Source organism: Acinonyx jubatus, chromosome A2 (genome assembly GCF_027475565.1).
Source record: "Acinonyx jubatus isolate Ajub_Pintada_27869175 chromosome A2, VMU_Ajub_asm_v1.0, whole genome shotgun sequence".
Classification (NCBI taxonomy): domain Eukaryota; kingdom Metazoa; phylum Chordata; class Mammalia; order Carnivora; family Felidae; genus Acinonyx; species Acinonyx jubatus.
The window spans coordinates 165274694-165294583 of record NC_069383.1 but is presented as its reverse complement, the minus strand read 5'-3'; the positions used below and the strand labels follow the sequence as shown (position 1 = coordinate 165294583).

Genomic DNA, 19890 nt, shown 5'->3' with positions numbered 1-19890 from the left:
AGTGAATGATCGCATTTGATCGCACTATATGTTGTAGGAATCTAGGAGAAAGATGGGTCGCTGACTCCTTTTAAAAGAATTCACCCTTTGTGTAAAGACATTTTTTTGGGGCACTATAAATATCCTTCGGCTGGGCCGTAGCTTCGTGCTCGCTTCGGCAGCACATATACTAAAATTGGAACGATACAGAGAAGATTAGCATGGCCCCTGCGCAAGGATGACACGCAAATTCGTGAAGCGTTCCATATTTTGCTGCTCTACTCTGGACTCTCCCGAGCAGGGAAACTGAGGCTCCACAAGTGAAGCGACTCTCCCTTTGGAGGCCCTTCCCCGATTTTCAGGTCCTCCCGCCGGCTGCAGGGGAGGGCAGGAGGCTTAGGGCCGCGGCACCCCGCGGGCAGGGGGAAAGGGTCCTCCTGCAAGTGGCTGCACCCTCTGGGACCCCGGGCCTCCGGCGTCCGTGCCAGCCACGTGGACACCCGCGATTTAGTGTCTGCCCTTAAAACTCTTAGGATGCCTGTTAAACGGGCCCCCGCACACCCAAGCGCCCAGACCTGACCCGAGAGAAGGAACCAGGCTCCGTGCAGAAACACACAGGCCTAGCTGGAGCATCCCGGGGCTCATGTATAAAAACCCCACAACGATGGGGGTGCCTCAGAGAGACCCAAGGCTGCGAGGGCCAAACCTGGGCCGTGACCAGGATAAATAATACCGGATGGCCCATCGAACTAGAAAGTAAATCTTCATGTGTCCCAAATGGTTGCATAAGTGAACGCCTGGGGGAGAAGAGACAAATGTCCCTGCAGCATTCTCAATAATTAATATAGATCTTCTGTCCTCAGGGAGGTGGTTCCCAGCCCCCAGTCCTCTGTGTGGGGGGCACGCAGTAACGCCTTCCGGCCAGGATAGTGTGGCGGGGAAGGAGCTTCCCAGTGTGGAGCCCCACCAGCACCCCCGACTGGGAGACCAGGCTCAATGTCAGCAGTGAGGAGCCTCGTGGGCAGCGGGGCCCCCAATGTGATGGCACCAGCGAGACACTTCCCTCAGCGTCTGAACCCCCTGCTGGGTTCATCCTGCAGGACACTGGGCCAATCCCGGACACACACAGGGAGGCCACGTGAAGACGCAGGCAGGGGCTGGAATGAGGTGGCCACAGGCCAAGGAATGCCAGGGACCCCCAGAAGCTCGAAGAGGCAAGAAGGCCCCTCCCCTGGAGCTTCACAGCCCTGCCACAGGTTGGGTTTCGACTCCGGCTTCCAGGACTGGGAGACAAGAAATTCCTGTGGTTTTAAGCCACAGCTGGGGTACTTTGTCCTGGCCACCCCAGGACGATCACACAAGTGACTTTTTGGACGGTGGGCAGCTGGGAAATGGTGGAGCTGGGGTTGGAACGTGGGCACCTGGGAAGGGCACGAGCCAGGCGGCAGAACCAGCGGCCTCTCCCTACACGCCTCCTCAGTGTAAGGCTTCATCCCCAGGCCTTCGGCCCTCAGCGACTGAGACTCCACACATCCTGAGCACCTCTGTGCACCTGCCCCCCCCCCCCCAGCCATACCCCCAAGGAAAGCCCCACAGCTGGAGACCAGAGACCAGAGCACCAGAAATTTATTGAACTCTCCACTTTTCCCAAAGCACGACTAGACACACACACACACACACACACACACACACACACACACGGGAGGGTCCCCCAGCCCTGCTCTTGTGGGACATGCCAGGGTGGCCAGTGAGAGGTCAGCCCAAGGCAACAGGCCAGAGCTAGGCTAGGGGAAGGGCAAAGGGACACGGACAGGGGAATGGGGCAGTCCTAGGGCAGAGGCTTCTGGCTGGAAGTCCTGATCCCGCAGGATGAAGGGAGGAGGTGTGTAGAGCAAATGGGGCCCCAAGAGCCACCAAAAGCCACCCGTGGAGGACAAACATGTTCCAAAAGGGTGGCAAGACCAGCCTTTAAGATGCAGCCCCTGTCCTAGGGCATGGGGCACACGCGCAGGCGCACACGACAGAACACACCTGGAAAAAGGGGCGGAGCCCCAGGCCCCCCCTCCCCCACATCCAAGCCAAAAGCTGGGGGATGGGGGAGGATCAAACAGGGACTGGAACAAAGTCCCCCGATTTATCAGTTGGGGCAAGTTTTTGGTTTTTCTTCCCAAAAGGGAAATTTAAAAATCTACAACAAATCATGCCAAATTCATTAAAAGTGATAAAAACCCAGCCTGTCGCTCCTTACTTAAGTTTCAGACGGGGCCGAAAAAGCTGAACGAAGAAGGAACACGGAAGTGACCAGGCCGGGTCTCCTCGCTCAAACTCAAGTCCCGGAACGGGGAGCTGCAAGGCCAGGACAGTCCGGTGTGGGGGGCCAGGGCCCCGCGTTTATCTGGGAGAGGCGGGCTGGGAAGGAGTCAGAGTGATAGCCCCCCCCAGGGGTAGAGCACGTCTGCAGGGACAAATCCTCCAAATAATAAAGATACTTTAGCGAATGGCACGGGAGGCCTGGGGGAGGGGAGGCCGGGGGCGGGGGAGGGGGGGGCGGCCATCAGCTGCGCTGCTCCAGATACGCGGACAGGAGCAGCCCCGGTGGCAGGAAGTCCAGGTGGCGGTTGCTGACTTTCATCTGCCTCTTGCCCTCCAGGTCGGCACCTGTAAGGGGCAGGGGGCGCTACGATGAGGGCAGCATGGGGGAAGGGCACACGAGGTCACCGCCTCCACCCCTGCCCTCACGGGGGGTGGCGGGGTGGGGGGGGGCTGCTTCCGCATCAGGGCTCGAGTGGCCCAACCCCCACCCGCCCCACCTCCCTTCACTCCCGAACCTGAACCAGCCATGCACACCCGAGCTCATTCCATCTCCCCTCCTCCCATTTTGCCAGGGCCCCTGCTCCTCCGTGTCCGGGCCGTGGCCCAACTCCTGCGGGGAAGCACCCCAGGACGGGGTAGCACCCCCAGCCCAGCCCCTCGGTCCCGAGTCTGTGGGAACAAAGGGAAGGGAGCGTGGGAGGGGCCGTCCCTGAGTTGCCATGGAAACCGTCACCTCAGCAACTCCGGGCAGGAGGCGGAGCAGAGGAGCAAGGAGGCGGCGCACCCAGAGGCAGTGAGGACTCTCCCTGGGGCACTGTGTCCTGAGAACACCCCCGTGGTAAAAGCGGAGACACAGGCCCCAGGAGGGGGACTCGCCGAAGTCAACTGGGTGGCATGGTGGAGGGGGGCTGCAGGGGAAGCTGCAGCTAAACAACCTTGCACCCAGCATGGAGCCAGACGCACAGGGAGCTTCCAAAGAACTCGAACTCGCACAAGAGCCTTTGCTCATGCTGCCCCTCCTCCTCCAGAAGCACCGCTCCCCCAGTACCCAGACCCTCTGTGACTCGGGCCTTGGTGTCCCCAGGGTGCATCAGCCAGGTGGGGCCCCGTGGGTCGGCAGCACTTACTGGCTGAGATGAGGTCCATGTACTGACAGATGGCGTGAAGCAGGAGTCTCTCGAAACTGGAGAGGAACGGAAGGTAAGCGGTGGCGAGCCAGAGCCAGTCCCTGGAGGGGCACATTGGGCTCATCCCCACCCTGTCACCTGTTGTCCAGCATGGCCGTGTACACGGCCTGGGGAGACACAGAGAAAAACCTCAGCAGCCTCTCCTCCCAGGTCTCCAGAGTTTCCTGCAGGGGAAACAGGTCTAGGGGTGAGGCCAACTGTGAGGCTGGGGCCAAGCTGTCTACGCCCCATGCCCAGGGGAGCCTCTGGAGCCCAAAGCCCTGGGTTCAAACGTGGCTTCTGACCTGCTATATGAAGCTACATAACCCTTTCCGAAGATACCAGGCACTGAGATATCCCCATGCTTCTGAACCCCTGTGCCCTCCTCCTGGTGAACTCCTACACATCCCGCAGTACCCACTGTCATTGCCCCTGCCCCTCCCACCCTCATGGAAAGCCCATTCCCGGCCCAGTTCCTGCACTCTGATCACACTGGCCTGTGTACTGCCTTGTCTCCAATACCACCTGCACTGGGTAACGGACTACCCCTGACACCACCACCAATTGAGAAAGTGAGGAAAAAAAGGTAATTAAAAAAAACAGGCAGGTGGAAAAAGAGGAGGCCTGGCCTGATATTCACCATGGGGATGCGGCTCCGCTTGAGGACAGTTCTCAGACGCCGGCTGATGCGCTGGAAGCACTCACGGGGTGTGTAGGCTGGGTCCTCTGCAAGAGTTCTGGACTTGGGGCAGCGTCTAGAGCAAGCCCCTGGCCCGCCCCACACACCGGCTCCTCCACACCTGTCCCTGGGCACCGCCCACACGCTAGGCTCCTCCCCTCCCCGGGCAACGCCCCCCCACAGGGCTCCTCCCCACGTCTCCCCCAAGCACTGCCCACTCGCTGGGTCCCTCCCCACTCCCCCTCCCAGGCACCGCCCATACGTGGCATCCCTCCCCTTGTCCCTGGGCCTCGCCCACACGCCAGGCCCCTCCCCACCTCTGCCCGGGCACCACCCACACACTGGCTCCTCCCCTCCTCTCCCCCGGGCCCCGCCCCCACACCTGGCTCCTCCCTTCCTCTCCCCCCGAGCACCGCCCACACACTGGCTCCTCCCCTCCTCTTCCCCCGAGCACCGCCCCCACACTGGCTCCTCCCCTCCTTCCCCCCGGGCCCCGCCCCCACACCTGGCTCCTCCCCTCCTCTTCCCCCGAGCACCGCCCACACATTGGCTCCTCCCTGTCCCTGGCCCGCCCACACACCAGGCCCCTCCCCACCTCTGCCCGGGCACCACACACACACTGGCTCCTCCCCTCCTCTGCCCCGAGCACCGCCCACACACCTGGCTCCTCCCCGTCCCTGGCCCGCCCACACAGGATCAGCTAGGCGTACACCCTCCGTACCTCTGGTCCCCCCAACCTCCCGTCCAGGCCCGCACCTCTCCTTCGATCCTCCCCGCGGCCGGGCCCCCTCCTCCGTGCCTTGCTCTTGCCCTCATCCTCCAGGTAGCGGAGAACCCGTTCCTGCTCCTCCCCAGAGCGGTTCATGAAGTCATTCCAGACCTAGAAGAGAGGCGCGCTGGACCCAGGCGTCCTCAGCCCCGGGTTCTCCATATGGCCAATGCACACAGAGGGCCACAAAGTGTGCGGAAATACCCCTTGTAGACACGTTTGCCCGCTACAGGGTACCCGCAGACCGCTCCTCCGGCAGGGATTGGTATGGACCAAATGTGCCCTCGGTGGAGTCCTTCATTCCCAATGAGGGGCAGATGAATCGGGAGTGCCGGAAACTTCTGGGGTACGTGGGAGTTCTGGCTTTGTCTGGGGATCCCCAGGGAAACAGAGAGGGTGGGCATAGAGGAACCAGAGGGGCATGGGTGCAGATGGGTGCTCCTGACCGAGGGACCAGCATAGGCCGCGTGCGGCAGCGGAAGCGAGAACAGAGAGGAGGCCCGCGTGGCCGGAGCAGAGGGAGGCAGTGACCAGGGCACGGGGGCCCCACCTCCACGTAGGTCTCATTGCTGCAGGCCTCTGCGAAGATGCCGGGTGCTGCGGGGGGGGCCAGGTCCCCATCGTCCAGACCAGCTGTGCCCCCGTCTGTCTCCAGCAGCGTTAGGAGGTACTGGGCTGGATGGAAACAGATGGTCTCTGGGCTGGGGGGTGGCATTTGGGGCCCCCCAGTCTCCTTAGAAACCCAAGGACCATGTTTCCTCCCCTGGCCTCTGTATGTATGTAGGGCCTTTACGCTCTGGCTCACACTGGTCTCCCCACCCCCGTGCTCCACCTGTCTTTCCCAGAAGGCGCAGAAACCATCTAGCCTCCACCTCCAGAACTCCTCCTTCTCCCGGGCTCGTTGAACTCCTCTACATCTTTCAAAACCTGAGCTCCAACGCCCAGAGCTCCGTATAGCCCACTGCCAGCATTGCCAGCTCAGGGTCAGACTCAGGGTAAAAGCACCAGGTGATACCAACAGACACGCAGTTCTCATCTGGGCCCCAGGAACCCCCCGGAGGTGCCCCCAGCCCCCCGCTCACTGTTCTCTAGACGCTGAAGGCTCTTCCGCCCCTTGGCCTTGGGCACGAGGTCTGAGTTCCGCACGGCCTGGTTGATGAAGTGTTGCTTCCGCTTGGATGCTGACAGCCTCTTCACCTGGGAGCCAGCTAGAGCGGGCAGGCAGCCCGGAAGGGGCCTGTGGGCCGGGGTTGGGGTGGGGAGGCAGGCCTCAGGGCCAACACAGGCCAGGACCCCCACCATGGCCACTGCCGCTTGGTTTCCCTCAGCAACGGGAGCCCTAGACCCTTAAAATTGCCGTTTGTTTCATGGTCACATCCCCCAGGAGGCCCGTACAGTCGTGATGACAGATTGGTAAACTGGGGCTCGGAGAGGAGCAGACACTGGCCTGCATTCACACCTTGGGTGGGTGGCCAAGAAAAGTTCCCAGGCTTCCGGATCTTACCGCAAGCTAGTGGGACCCAGAGTCTCCAGGTTTGAACACTGCCCTCCTCTTGGAGTTTTTCAAGAGGCCTTATTATTATTTTTTTTTTGAGACTTTTTAAAAGTTTATTTATTTAAGCAATCTCTGTACCCAATGTGGGGCTCCCAGCCGGGCACCCCATCAAAAGACTTGATTTAATGGAGCAACCCCCATGCCAGCAGCAGAGACACCGAGAAACATCCCCCGGAAGCTGAAGGTGACGGCCAAGTCTATCTGCCTTCTGTCCCTGGAGTCCCCCCGAAATGTGCCCCCCTTGGAACTAATCTGCTGTCCTCCAAGCAAATGCATTAATGTGTAGATGAATTAGCAGCATGGCCAGGCATCCCACTGGGGACCCACGGGCCAGCTGCAGACACGACACGGGGCCGGGACGGAGCGCTGGATGGAAACATCCTGGCAAGTTCCGGGCTTCCAGGTCAGCCCCTGACGACCCCCAGACCACAGGGGGGATGGTCCCCACTGGGCCACAAAACCCTCACACTGCAGGGGCAGTGGTGGATCCTGACCCTCAGAGGATCTGGGCGCCAGGATGGCCCCTCCTGTGTCCTAACTCCCTCTCCCTCTGTCTGCTCCAGCCACAGGGTCTCCTCACCGCCCCTCCAGCAATGCCACACGCCGTCCCACCCGCCGGTCTGTACCCCCTGCCCGGTGCACGCTCCCCCTGCGTCTGAATGGCTCACTCCTTTGAACATCTCCTTTGGCTCTGTTCTAACCTGTCAGGGAGACCCCGGCCCCTTTATGTAATATGTCACTGCTTTGTTTTCCTGACCACCGTAGACTGCCAGCCTCGTCCACCGAAGTCCCCATGCAGACACTCACCCACCAAGCCTGGCACCCAGCAGGTGGTCCGAAAACCGACTGCCTCATCGGTTCTCAAAAAAATCCCACAATTCCAAGACTGAGTAGGACTCCGAGTCCAAAATGCCCCCCAAACTTTCTGGTACCCAAAGTTCCCAGGACACAAATTAAAAACAGAAGTGTGGCCTCTTCCTTCCAAGCCACCAGTAGGCTCTAGAAAGCCGTGAAACTCCAGGACTGTGGCAGAGACCTTGTAGGGGTTAGGAATGAAGCGAGTGCTCCGTGGGGTCTATACATATGTAAAGCATCCCCAGCCTTAAGCATCTGTCCTCTGTAGAATGGCCATTACATCTTGATCAAAAAGCAAACAGGCTGATGAGACTCAGCACGGCATGAGGTCACAGTGGAGCAGGTAAGCAGCACGGGCTCCCCGGGTAACAGTTTCTGGCAAAATCCATGCTGCTGTCTGACGAATAAACTCACACACGCACTAGTACCCATCAACAGGAGCACACGGCAGAGGTACGGTTCGGGTCCTGGAATCTCAGCCCCGAGTTCAAATCCTAGCTAGGATGCTTCACGGTGGAACCGGGAGCCTCAGCTCACTCTCTGCCAAGTTAGGACAAGAATGGCCTCTGTGCGGGGCGCCTGGGTGGCTCAGTTGGTTAAGCGTCTGACTCTTGATCTCAGCTCAGGCCCTGATCTCTGGGTTATGAGTTCAAGCCCTGTGTTGGGGCTTACATTAAAAAAAAATAACAAACGGCCTCTGTGAGTCTGAAAGGGGACAGTCAGGGCCACAAGGAGCCAGGGCAGACATCAACCCAGCTGCAACTTGCTTGGTTTCCTCCTGTCATGGGGAGCTCACCCCCTCTGCCACGCTGTTGTCAATACTCATTTTCACCATCACTATCATGCAGGAGGCTGGTGATACTATGTTGAGGCCCATTAAATTAGCAACTGAGACACAAAGTCATTATCTTAAGATCCCACAGTCGCGAGGAAGGCGGCCGGCCGGCACGGGGAGAGGTAAATCAAGTCAGCACAGAGCCAGTGACTGTGAGGCTGGATCCAAACTGAGGGCTGCCTCCCTGAGGCCCACCCCAAGCCCCAGTTCACCGTAGCTCTCCCCGGGCTCCAATGCCTATGTCTCCACCTTGGCAGCTGGACAGCGTCCAGAACGGCAGCCTGGTGAGGCTGATAACAGAGTCCGCATCCGGCGCGGGGGGTGGTTATCAGGAGATGTCAGAGCAGGGCTGAGTCCTCAGGACCTGGGGCTCGGAGAAATGGGGCTTCCCCATCACCTCTTGAGAGTGGCAGAGCCAGGATTTGAACCCGGTCGGAACAGCAACACCCCCTTGAACCATTCAGCCTCCTGCTTCCCTCTGGGCCCCTCAGCCCACCCCCCACACCTGGTTGAGACTCAGCGGGGCCCTCCCTTGCTCCACCACCATGCATGGCTCCCCAGAACCCTGAGCGCAAGGCCCAGCTCCATCTTGACCTGGCATCAGAAGCCCTGCCCTGCCCTGCACCGGGACCACAGGGGCCTGTGTCCGGCCCCATAGGCTTCTGGAGGGCTCGCCACCCTCTCGTGGGCCTCCTGCGCTGAGCCAAGCGCTGGAAATCGAGTCCCACCACCAACTCAAGCTTGCTGACCTCAACCAAATTCCAGCAGGAGGCAAGAAACGTGTGGTCTCCAGGGCCAACGACCGGGCCTGGTCCCCACTCGAGGAAGAGAGGACAGCAGGAGCGGGCAGGACAGAGATGGCAACCCACGAGTGCCCAGCAAATCGGATCTGTAACGAAGGCTGATGGGAGAGGGACGTGTGGCAGCACAAAGGTTGTGCAAAACACACCTACACATCAAGAATCAGTGCCTCACCCCAGCCTCTGCTCCCTTCACCGGGCCCCAAAGCCCCCAGGAACAGTCTACCTCAGGGCCTTTGCTGAGCCTTCTGCCGGAAGTACCTTTCTTGGCACAGGCTGCCCTTGGCTCAAATGCCACCTCCTGGGAGAAACCGCCGTGCTCCTGGACAGCCCGACCAGCCCCATTACCCCGCCTCACCTGTTGCTGCCCAGAACCAGCTGGTCTACTCATCTATTTACTACTTAACCCTCCTTTCCCGAACTACACGCTTGCAGACGGGATGGGGTCGGCCCCGCCCCTGCCCACAGAGACCGCTTCACGGATGGGGAAACCGGCAACGCAGACGGGGTGCCTTAGGCTTCCTGGACCTGACAGGCCTCAGGAAATGTCCGTGTCCTCAAGGTGCCTGTCCGGTGAGGGTGGACAGGCCCCAGGTAGAAACAGCTGCTAAGTCAGCTTGGGTGTGGGGAGAACAGCCTCCTTTGTCTCCCCCAGTTCTGTTCCCCGCGGGTTCTGAAAGGCGGCCTCTTGCCACCTGCTCTGTTGGGCTCCAGGGTACCTTCTCTGGCACCGGTCTCCCTCCCCCAGGAACAAGCAAGAGAGGAACCTACTTCCTGAAGCAGGAAACCAAGGGGGGAGGGCTCCGAGCGGAGGTGACTCAGGCTGGGGCGGGGCCCCGCGGCCCCCAGCAGCGGCCACACCCCGGGGGACACGGGGTGCCGCGGTGGCACCCACCTGGCAAGTTAATACCCGCTCTGGGTGCTTAAGGCCCCTTCAAAGAAGGGAAGTCCCACGTCTGTGGAGACCCACGTGGCCTCCGGGCAGGTACCGGGCGGAAATCGTAACAGCACAACGGCAACGAAACAGAATGAGACGCTTGGGACAACACAGAATGCGCGCGTCCTTTTGCGGGGCACCTCTGAGCGCAGGGTCCCTGACACCCCCCCCCCCCACCTCGTCCCAGGCACTGCGAAAAGAGGCCGCTGGTCTATCTCGTTGTACAGATGGAGACACTGAGGCACAGAAGCTGGAGTGACCGGCACACGGACGGACGACGAGGCAGCCGATTCCTCGCTCCCCGCCCCCCCCCCCCAGGACCAGGGGGCGACAGCGCGGTTTTCGGCATAAACACCCCGCTTCCGCAGAAGTGTGCCCGGCCCCTCTGGGGTCCTACCTGCAGCGGCGGCCCCGCCCCCTCCCGCTCCCGCTGACCCGGTGTTGAAGCACCCCCCCTCCCGCCCCGTTAAGTACTCAGACACGAACAAAGAGCCCTGTGTCCTCGGGGGGTGGGGGCTGGAAAACCCCATGGGGCGCGCACAGGACTGGCTGTGGGGTGCAGACCCCGCGTGGGGGGACAGCGGCTCGTGCGTTAGCGCCCGCAACACCAAAACGGACTCGGGGGACGCGGCGCGCAGCGACACCACCTCGCCACCTCACCCGAGCGGGCGGCCAGGCGCACGACACCCCCAAAGCGAGACAATACGCGGGCGCGGGGCTGAGGGGGCACTTCTGGGCCCCGGGGGCACGCCAACGCACGAACCGGGTGCCTCCCCCCGCCCAGTAGACGCGCGGGCCGGTCGGGGGTGGGATCCCCCCGGGGGACGACAAAGCCCCCTCCTCCCACCCCCACCACCGTCCGGGGCACCCCCAAGGAAAAGGGGCGGGGCGGGCCTGGGGCTGCAGCCGGACCCGAGGGGAGAGGGGAGAGGGGAGAGGGGAGAGGGGATGAAGGGAGAGGGGAGAGGGGAGAGGGGAGGGGCCCCGGAGTCCTGGAGGGCGTGCCCCGCCCGCCCCGCCGCGCTCACAGCGTCCGCCGCCCGCCGGGGGCGCTTCCCACCGCCGCCGCCTCCGAGCCGCCCTCCGGGTTCTCCAGCGCGACCATGGCTCGGACGCTGCTGCCGCCGCCGCCGCCCGGCAGGGCCTTCTCGGGCCGAGCAGGAAGTGACGGGCGCCCAGAGGCGGGCCGGGGCGGGGCCTGGAGGCTGGACGCGCGGGGCGGGGACCGAGGCCGCAGGGCCAGCCAGATCCCGGGGCACAGACGGGGAGACCGAGGCGGCGGGTAGCGAGATCCCCGCCCCCGAAGCCTGGAGGCCGGTGGGCGGGGCACCCAGCCTCCAGGGGATGGTCGGGGAAACCGAGGCCTGGGGAGCTAGGAAAGAGGGGGGCATCCATTTCAGAGGCAGGAGACAGATGAAATGACCCAAGCCGCGCCCCCACCCCGGCCCCCAGCCCCGAGTCCACCAGACTCTCCCAGTCCTGTCTCAGTGCGGCCCCTGGAGCCCTGACTCCTTTACTCAACTCTGAAAATAGACGTTAAAAGCGGGGGGGGGGGGGGGGGGGCGCCTAGGTGGCTCAGTCGATTAAGCTCTGACTTGGGCTTGGGCGGTCAGTGGGTTCGAGCCCTGTTGGGACTCTGTGCTGACCGCTCCGAGCCTGGAGCTGCTTCAGATTCCGTGTCTTCCTCTCTCTCTGCTCCTCCCCCACTCACACTCTGTCTCCCTCTCAAAATAAATAAGCATAATAATTAAAAAAAATTTTTAATAAAACAAATTTTTTTTTTTTTACATAGGGCAACATCAGTTCCCACCCCTTTCACCCCTGAGGATTTGTTCATTTAACCAATGTCCACTGTCAGCAGGGCCCAGTGATGGGCTCTGGGGTGTGGCAGTGGCCAGGACAGACCCTTTCCCCTCGGAGTGGGGCAGGAAAGAGGAGTTCTCTGAGAGAGAGGGACTGGCAGACTGCAAAGTGAGAAGAGTGTGTCAGGCAGAGAGGACAGCCAGTGCAAAGGCCCTGAGGTATCCAGAGTGACCAGAGCAGGGTGATGAGTGAGCATGAGGGGGAAGGAGGCACAGGGCCGAGGGTGGACCCGTGAGCCCTGCGGTCCTGTGATGGCGGGTCTGGCAACGGGGAGCTGTGGGAGGGTTGGGAGCAGAGAATCGAACCTGTGGAATCTGGCTGGAATACACCCTTCAGTCTACAAGAAAAGTGGGAACCAGGACCACGTGAAGAGACGCCACAGGGAGACAGCGGCCGCAGACAGCCTGTTGGAAATTGTGCCGGAGAATGACCGGATCCCTTTAACAAACACACAGGGTACGGAGGAGGGGCTGCTAAAAGAGTCCCCAAAGCGCGTACTATGTGGCATCATACGGATAAATGTGAAAAGAGCCAAATGAATCAAAGGTGATATAAATCCAGAGAGAAGGCGCCTGGGGGGGGGGGGAGCGGCCAGCAGGGGGTCCTGGGGGGGTTGGTTCCCGCTGGTTCTGGGGGGCGGGGACTGGTTCCTGCTCCCGCCCCCCGAGAACTAACTGCCCAATAAATGTGCTAATTCTAGAGCATGCGACCGGGCCTCCCCCCCATTCTGGGGTCTCCTTTCTGGGGAACCTCCTGACACCCGCCTGGACCCTCGGCCGCCCCAGGAGCTGCCGCTGCTCTCCCCACAGCCCCCACCTCAAAGAGGTGTTTAAGCCGTTGTCCAGAATCGAATCGTCCTCAAGATGGAAAGCGGGTGGACAGAAAAAGTATCTGGGGTACGTGGGGTACACGTGTCCTTGCAAACTGCCCTCCACCTGGTTCCTACCCCCAGTGGCACAGGTGCCCACGCCCCCAGTGCGAGCGTCCAATAGGGGCAGCCAGTCAGGCAGGGGGCCACACCCCCATCCACAGCCAAGGAGTCCCCGCAGGCTGTGTACTTCAAGAACAGATATCTTCTAGGGGCGCCCGGTGGCTCAGTCGGTTAGCGTCTGGTTCTGGCTCAGGCCATAATCTTGTGCCCACCTTGGGCTCTGCGCTGACAGCTCAGAGCCTGGAGCCTGCTTCAGATTCTCTGTCTCCCTCTCTGCCTGTCCCACCCCCCCCCCCAACCCCGCTTGTGCTCTGTCCCTCTGTCTCTCTCTCAAAAATAATTAACGTTAAAAATATATATATGAAAAAGAACGGGTGTCTTCTAACTGCCAGTTCCCCGGCGGACCTGCCCTGCTCTGAGCCTTCCATGGCTCTCCAGTGCCCCTTCTCCCAGCCTCTGATGGGGGCTGGCCTCCCTGCCAGCCAGGACCCACCCACCCGGAGCCCCAGCCATGCGGAAGGCTAACAGGGCGCCGTCTCTGGTCTCTGTTTTGTCCCTGCCGCTTGCCTGTCCTCTGAGTCTCAACCCCCTGGTTAGGCCCGCCCTCTAGGGTCCACAGCAGCCTCCACACAGCCTCCCCCCTCCCCTCTCCCCTGGTCCCGCGAGCCCCACCTCCAGCCTGTCCCCTCCAGGGCTCCGGGGCCAGACTGTGCACGGAGAGCGAAAGGCGGAGAAGGTGGCTGTGCACGTGAGTGGAGGGCGCACGGGCAGGTGAAGGAGTGGCCAGCGGCTGCGGGAGAGGCGGGGAGGCGGGGACCAGGGGGGCGCAGGGTATAAAGTGGCCGCGGCTGCGTCGGCAGCAGAGAAGCCGCCCTGCCCGGCGGAGACGCCCTCCGGGTCTGGTGGCCTGCAGCCGAGACCCTTCCCAGGCTCCGCGGGCGTGTCCCCAGCAGGCAGCGAGGAGGAAGGTCGCCGCCTGGGCGCAATCCGGCGGGCGGCCAGGGGGAAGAGGGCGGCGAAGCCATGAGCGCCGCGGCCACGTCCGCGCCCAACGCGTCCTGGTGGGCGCCGGCCAACGCGACGGTCTGCCCGGGCTGTGGCGCCGACGCCTCGGACGGCCGGGCCCCTGTGCCGCGGCCGGTGGACGCCTGGCTTGTGCCGGTTTCCTTCGTGGCGCTGATGCTGCTCGGGCTGGCAGGGAACTCGCTCGTCATTTTCGTCATCTGCCGCCACAAGCAGATGCGGACGGTGACCAACTTTTACATAGGTGAGCGCCCGGGCACCTGCCGGCCACTCCGGGGGTCCCCAGAGAGGCCCAGGGGGCCTCCTAGCGCGCTGTGCTCTCCCAGACGGCACCCCGCCCCCCCCCCCCCCCCCGGCCCCGTGCAGGGAGCAGGTCCCGTCCCTACTGTCCCTGACTCTTGGGCTAGAGCTCGAGAACTCTGGAGTCTGGACAGTGGCCGGTGGAGAGCTTGGCCTGGCCCTGAGGAAGGTGTCTGGTTAAAACGTGGTTCTTGTGACACGGTGTCCTATGAATGGAAGTAGGGAGAGGGGCTGCTAGCCCCGCGGGGATCCCGGTTTGCGACCCGTGCGCCAATGAAAGGCTCGGTTTACACCTTTGTACGATGGGCCGACCGACTTGGCTCAGGTGAGTGCTCGTTTGCCTCTATTCTGTGGTGGCTGCTGGGCAGCGCCACTGTCTCCAGCTTGCAGACCGGGAGGCAGGTTCAGAGGCGACGGGGGCGCGCCCGGCTCTCCCAGCCTCCACGGGGGGCGCAACCCCGGCTCTCCCGGCCCGCACAGGGGTGCGCCCCGGCTCTCCCAGCTGCGACGGGGGCGCAACCCCGGCTCTGCCAGCCCCGACGGAGGAGCAACCCCGGCTCTGCCAGCTTCCACGGGGACACAACCCCGGCTCTCCCGGCTCGGACGGGGGCGCGCCCCGACTCTCCCAGCAGCGACGGAGGAGCAACCCCGGCTCTGCCAGCTTCCACGGGGACACAACCCCGGCTCTCCCAGCAGCGACGGGGGCGCAACCCCGGCTCTGCCAGCCTCCACGGGAGCGCAACCCCTGGCTCTGCCAGCCTCGACGGGGGCGCGCCCCGGCTCTCCAGACCGGACGGGGGCGCGCCCCGGCTCTCCAGTCCGGACGGGGACGCGCAGGGCGCAATGACTGTCGCTCAAATGGCCACGAAACCCGTACTGAGGGGATGTTTGACGTGTACGAATGGGGGACTGGAGGGCGCCCCAATTTCTCTGCCGAAGGACGCCGGGGGATCTTCCAGGCGGTCTTGCGGGTTACTCGGAGAAAGGCAAGGAAAGGGTGGGGGCTGGGCCGGGCTGTTGGGTGGCTGAGGCCCCCGCGTGTTCCCTCCTGCAGCCAACTTGGCGGCCACGGACGTGACCTTCCTGTTGTGCTGCGTGCCCTTCACGGCCCTGCTCTACCCGCTGCCCGCCTGGGTGCTGGGCGACTTCATGTGCAAGTTCGTCAACTACATGCAGCAGGTGCGCGGGCTGGGGAAGGGGCCGCGGAGTCCAGGGGCGGGGCCGAGAAGGAGGTGGAGCCTGGGCCTGGAGACAGGAAAGGGGACCGCGTAAAAGGCAGAGATACAGTTAGGGACCGGGGTTGCGGAGGTGGGCCGGCGCCTTCTCGCGCGCCTGTCCCGCCTTCCTAGGATGGCTGTGCTTCTGCCCATCTCAGCGGACCCCCAGCGGCCCGGTCAAACCCGCACTGGGATCCCCCTCTCTGCCCCTGGAGGCCCTCCCGCGACATGTCCCGTTTGTGCCCGGGTGTCTGGACCTGTGGGGGCACCCGCGAGGTGGGCGCAGACGGGGCAGGCCCCACACCTCACACGGGACGAAACGCCCGCTCTCGCCCCCTCCCCCAGGTCTCGGTGCAGGCCACGTGCGCCACCCTGACGGCCATGAGCGTGGACCGCTGGTACGTGACCGTGTTCCCACTGCGCGCCCTGCGCCGCCGCACACCCCGCCTGGCTCTGGCGGTCAGCCTCGGCATCTGGGTGGGTGAGTGCACGCGAGCGCCGCACGGGGCGAGGCGGGAGGCGGGGGGCGGGGGGGGGGGGGAACGACAAGCCTTCGTGCCCTGGGCGCCCCCACCCCCACCCCCCGCCCCGCCAACCGCCCCTCACTGGGCTCCGGCCGTGCGTACATCTGGGAAATGGGCGCTCCCTCCGAAGAGCCGCCGAAGGCGCGGACCCCGGACGACGCGCGCCTACGAGGCGCGCCCAGTGACGCTGCCCCAGGGGGCACCTGAGGGTAGGGGTCCTGGCCTCCTGGCGTCCCTCGTCCCCGGGGCAGGGTCTTCACCCTGTCGTGTGGCGCAGGCTCGGCCACCGTGTCCGCGCCGGTGCTCGCCCTGCACCGCCTCTCGCCCGGGCCCCGCACCTACTGCAGCGAGGTCTTCCCCAGCCGGGCCCTGGAGCGCGCCTTCGCGCTCTACAACCTGTTGGCGCTCTACCTGCTGCCGCTGGTCGCCACCTGCGCCTGCTACGGGGCCATGCTGCGCCACCTGGGCCGCACCGCCGTGAGCCCCGCGGCCGCCGACGGCGCCCTGCAGGTGAGCGGCCGCCGGCTGGCTGGCTGGGTGGAGGCACGGTGTGGGGGACGCGCGTCTGGAGGAACCGGGGGTGGGGGGGGGGAGAGGGGGCAGCGAAGTGGGCGGGGGGACGTGCCAGGCTCAAGAAGGGGAGCTCTGGGGGCGCCCGGCCGGCTCAGCGAGTAGAGCAGGCGCTTTTGCTCACGGGGTCGCGAGTTCAGGCCCCACGCTGGGCCCCGGAGCTTACTTTAAGAGTGAGCGACCACGGAGGGGGGCTCTGCGGGGTGGCCCCGGCCAGCCCGCAGCCTTTCCTCACCACCCCTCCACCCCGCAGGGCCGGCTGCTGGCAGAGCGGGCCGGCGCCGTGCGGGCCAAGGTCTCGCGGCTGGTGGCCGCGGTGGTCCTGCTCTTCGCCGCCTGCTGGGGCCCCATCCAGCTGTTCCTGGTGCTGCAGGCGCTGGGCCCGGCGGGCGCCTGGCACCCGCGCAGCTACACCGCCTACGCGCTCAAGATCTGGGCGCACTGCATGTCCTACGGCAACTCGGCGCTGAACCCGCTGCTCTACGCGTTCCTGGGCTCCCACTTCCGGCAGGCCTTCCTCCGGGTCTGCCCCTGCGCCCCGCGGCGGCCCCGCCAGCCCCGGGGCTCCGGGCTGCCCGCCCCCGCCGCCCCCCCGACGGAGCTGCGCCGCCTGGCCGGCCCCCCGAAGCCCGGGAGAGTGCGGGTGTCCTGAGGGAGCGTCCTGCCCCAATCCGGGCGGATTCTGCGGGGAGCGAGCTGGCCCCTGTGGGACAGGTGCCGTTTGAACAGCAGCCGCTCCTTTGTGGTTATTAATATCTCGGTTTCTGTGCAAGATAATCATAGTGAAAACGCCCCCCCACCCATATCCCCTCCGTACGAATTTGCTGTGATGTCTGCTCCCACTGATGTCCTAATTACTTCTGTATTTCCTGAAATTGAAGACACTTTGATACTGGCCCTCTCTGGAACGTTCCCCCAAAGCACCGACGGACGTCTTTCGCACACTGCCTTGCAATCGTCACGTTATAAGCTTCGTCCCATTTTCAGAAATACGGACATGTGAACAGCGTGCGATTTTTAAAGTGCTGAAATAAAGTAGTGTCACTGCTACCCGGTGAGTGTCCAGCGTCCCGGCTGGGGAAAGGGCGGGTGTCACGGAGTGCACAGGTGCTCCCTGGAGCACATGCACAGAGCCGGTCGCAGGACGGTTGGGCGGGCGGGCTGAGGGACGGCTCCTTGAGAAAGTGCCCCACAGCGGAGGGAGGCAGAAGAGCGGCCGATTCTCACTCCGGGGTCTGTGGGGTAACCCGGCTCGGCTGGGCTGGACGGGCGCACCTAGCCGCCGGACCTGGAAGGCCCCAGAAGGCCTTCCTGGCAGGCCTAGTGGCGGAGCAGTCCTCTCCCCACCCCCCCACCCCCCACCCGTGTGGCTGTTGGGCTTCCTCCCCGCATGGCCGCATGGTGCTCCCGGAAAGTCAGGCTCATCCTTTGGCACAGGTTCCAGGAAGAGCCGGGAGGCCCCGGCTCAGAAGCCCCACACCGCTGTTTGCACCCGGATTGCTGCGAGCCGTCAGAGCCTCGCCCCGCCCAGATGTCGCTTGGGTGGGGCGGCCTGCGCAGGATTAGTTCAGCCTTCCCCCAACAGCCTTGCCGGCTGAGGCTTAGTCACTCCCGCAGGACCCCCGCCCATCTCTGGGAGGGCTCCAGGGCTCCCAACTTATCTGGAAACGGCACGGCCCTGCAAGTAATCCAAATTGGCAGCGATGTTAATGTGAGACCAAGAGGCCAAAACACAGGGCCATTTCGACATTGGCCTGAAGCTGGCTTGTTTTGGTCTTCAACACCAGCCTCCAGACCGGGCAGGACAAGAGGGTGGAATTCTCCCCTTTGCCCACAGGCCCTGCTGCCCCCGCCCACTCCCTGCCCTCCAAACTCACCCTCTCTCTGCAGCTGCTTGAACTGCTGCCATCCCTCTGGCCTCTGGGCCTTTGCACATGCAGGTCTGGCTGTCGTGCCAGCTGTGCCTCACTCATCCATCAAGTCTCAGCTCAGCTGGCTCCTCCTCCTCCTCCGGGAAGCCTTCCTGGAGCTCTCTGCGCCCAGCGCTGCCCCCATCACGGTTCGTGTCCCTGTGATGTACCTGCTGGCTGCCTGTCTCACGTGGTCCCCCACGTATCCCCAGCGCCCAGCGCATGGTCGGGCTGATTAGGTATCTGCGGGATGAATGACCAAGTGTGTTGTGGGGGTTAAGAGAGAAAGTGTGTGCAGAGGGAGTGGCACAGTTTCTGCAGGAAAAACAGTATTTTTTAAAACAGAAGGTGAAGGGGGCTCTGGGGTATTCATGTCAGAGAAATAAAAGCTCCGGGACAGAAAACCCGCACACTTAGCTCACCTGCGGCAGCCGACACGCGGTAACTCGGGCGTCCACGACACGCGTGTGGGCGAGCACACTCGCCCACCCACACCATGGGACACAACTCAGCAGCAGACAGTTGTGGGCGCGGGGCAGACACGCGGCCCCTCGGACGCATCTCCCAGAATCACGCAGGGAAAATCAGGCAACCCCCAAGGTTACACGACGTGTGGTTCTAACAGCACCTGGAGGAGAGAGCGTTATGGGGATGGAGAAGAGACCAGTGGTTGCCGGGGTGAGGGCGGTAGGGCCAGTGAGTGAGGTGGGCGGGGGGGGGGGCAGCAGGAGGGACCCTGGTGATGGCACAGTCCTGTCCCATAAAACGGGGAAATCCAAAGAAGGTGGGCGGATCGCATCAGTGTCAAAATCCTGGTTGTGATACCGTAGTGCAGTGTTACAAAATGTCACTGTCGGGGGAAGCCTGGCCAAGTTCTGCGTCAGGATTCACGATTATCTCAGGAAAACACACAAAGTTGAAGGGCTGAAAGGGAGGTCTAGGAAGAGGAGTCGTTTGGGGGCCCATTTAGCTGGACCTCGTTTTCGGAGCCCCTCCCGTGTGCCAGGCTCTGCGCTGGGGGTCGGGCCACGGCAGTGAGGAGGGGCTTCCTGTACACAGTCCCTGCTTGGTCTTGGACGGAAGGGGCAGACTACCTGGAGAGATGCAGAGTTAGAGCAGCAGAAAGGGTCATGAGAAAGACATGTGTGCCCCTCGTGGGTCACTGGGAGCCTGACCTTGGTGGGGGTGAGTCAGGGAAGGCTTCCTGGAGCAGGTTAAGTCTGGGAAATGTGAACGCAGCTCGGAGGTGGGGGAAGAGCACAACAGATGGGGAGCACAGACAGTGTAAAGGCCCTGGGGCAGGAAACATCTGGTGAGAAAGAGCTAGAAGGCCTGCGGGGCCAGAGGAGAGTGCAGTGGGAAGATTGCCAGCTGCAGGAATAGCCAGATCTTTCCTGAGGGTGATGGGAACCATGGAGGCTCCTAAGCAGAGAGGGACACGGTCCAAGGTAGGTGGAGACTTTTCCAGACCACGGGTCTTGCCTTTTGAGCTGCCAGGACCAGGCATATGACAGCACAGCCCATCCGAGAGAGCGGGTGGGATGGGCCCCAGGGTCACCTGATGGGGATAAACCCTGGGGGTCTGGGGTAGGGAAAGGAGCTAATTTCAATTTCCGATAAACAATGAAACACTTTTTAGTATAAGTAGGTCCTGTGCAAAACTT

The 19890-nt window shown here is 63.1% G+C and overlaps 2 protein-coding genes, 1 long non-coding RNA gene and 1 other non-coding gene across 5 annotated transcripts in view; 2 read left to right on the top strand and 2 right to left on the bottom strand.

Moving 5' to 3' along the window:
• The first annotated feature begins 145 nt into the window (after positions 1-145).
• LOC113596422 (U6 spliceosomal RNA) lies at positions 146-252 on the top strand. The gene has a single exon (XR_003417154.1). It is a non-coding gene; the product is annotated as a U6 spliceosomal RNA (small nuclear RNA).
• On the bottom strand, positions 183-18345 carry R3HDM4 (R3H domain containing 4). 2 transcript variants are annotated; one of them, XM_053220267.1, is made up of 8 exons: positions 18194-18345; positions 5989-6143; positions 5457-5581; positions 4894-5017; positions 4099-4184; positions 3558-3643; positions 3420-3475; positions 183-2637 (listed from the first exon to the last, which is right to left on the bottom strand). In XM_053220267.1, exons 1-8 carry the CDS (start codon positions 18250-18252, stop codon positions 2534-2536), a joined length of 795 nt encoding a protein of 264 aa, XP_053076242.1. In that variant the 5' UTR covers positions 18253-18345; the 3' UTR covers positions 183-2533. The 2 variants fall into 2 exon arrangements, with proteins under 2 accessions (XP_053076242.1, XP_026905288.1); XM_027049487.2 differs by lacking the exon at positions 18194-18345 and adding an exon at positions 10917-11072.
• The window catches only part of LOC128314980 (uncharacterized), an 87572-nt gene continuing 67864 nt past the window's right edge, over positions 183-19890 (bottom strand). The window contains exon 2 of the long non-coding RNA XR_008297381.1: positions 183-252. This is a non-coding gene — a long non-coding RNA (uncharacterized LOC128314980). The remainder of the gene's footprint in view (positions 253-19890) is intronic.
• KISS1R (KISS1 receptor) lies at positions 13492-17247 on the top strand. Its single transcript, XM_027049515.2, has 5 exons — positions 13492-13949; positions 15060-15184; positions 15568-15703; positions 16024-16256; positions 16570-17247. The coding sequence occupies exons 1-5, from the start codon at positions 13706-13708 to the stop codon at positions 16966-16968; spliced, it is 1137 nt and encodes a 378-aa protein (XP_026905316.2). The 5' UTR covers positions 13492-13705; the 3' UTR covers positions 16969-17247.

What these genes read in the sequence shown, in the direction of transcription:
- KISS1R (XM_027049515.2), top strand. Translation starts at nt 13,706, where the DNA reads ATGAGCGCCGCGGCCACGTCCGCGCCCAACGCGTCCTGGTGGGCGCCG. An exon ending in GGTGACCAACTTTTACATAG is followed by an intron (nt 13,950 to 15,059) that starts GTGAGCGCCCGG and finishes TCCCTCCTGCAG; the next exon opens with CCAACTTGGCGGCCACGGAC. An exon ending in CCGCCGACGGCGCCCTGCAG is followed by an intron (nt 16,257 to 16,569) that starts GTGAGCGGCCGC and finishes TCCACCCCGCAG; the next exon opens with GGCCGGCTGCTGGCAGAGCG.
- R3HDM4 (XM_027049487.2), bottom strand. Translation starts at nt 10,993, where the DNA reads ATGGTCGCGCTGGAGAACCCGGAGGGCGGCTCGGAGGCGGCGGCGGTG. An exon ending in GCAATGAGACCTACGTGGAG is followed by an intron (nt 5,018 to 5,456) that starts GTGGGGCCCCCG and finishes CCTCTCTTCTAG; the next exon opens with GTCTGGAATGACTTCATGAA. An exon ending in CATGGACCTCATCTCAGCCA is followed by an intron (nt 2,638 to 3,419) that starts GTAAGTGCTGCC and finishes TGCCCCTTACAG; the next exon opens with GTGCCGACCTGGAGGGCAAG.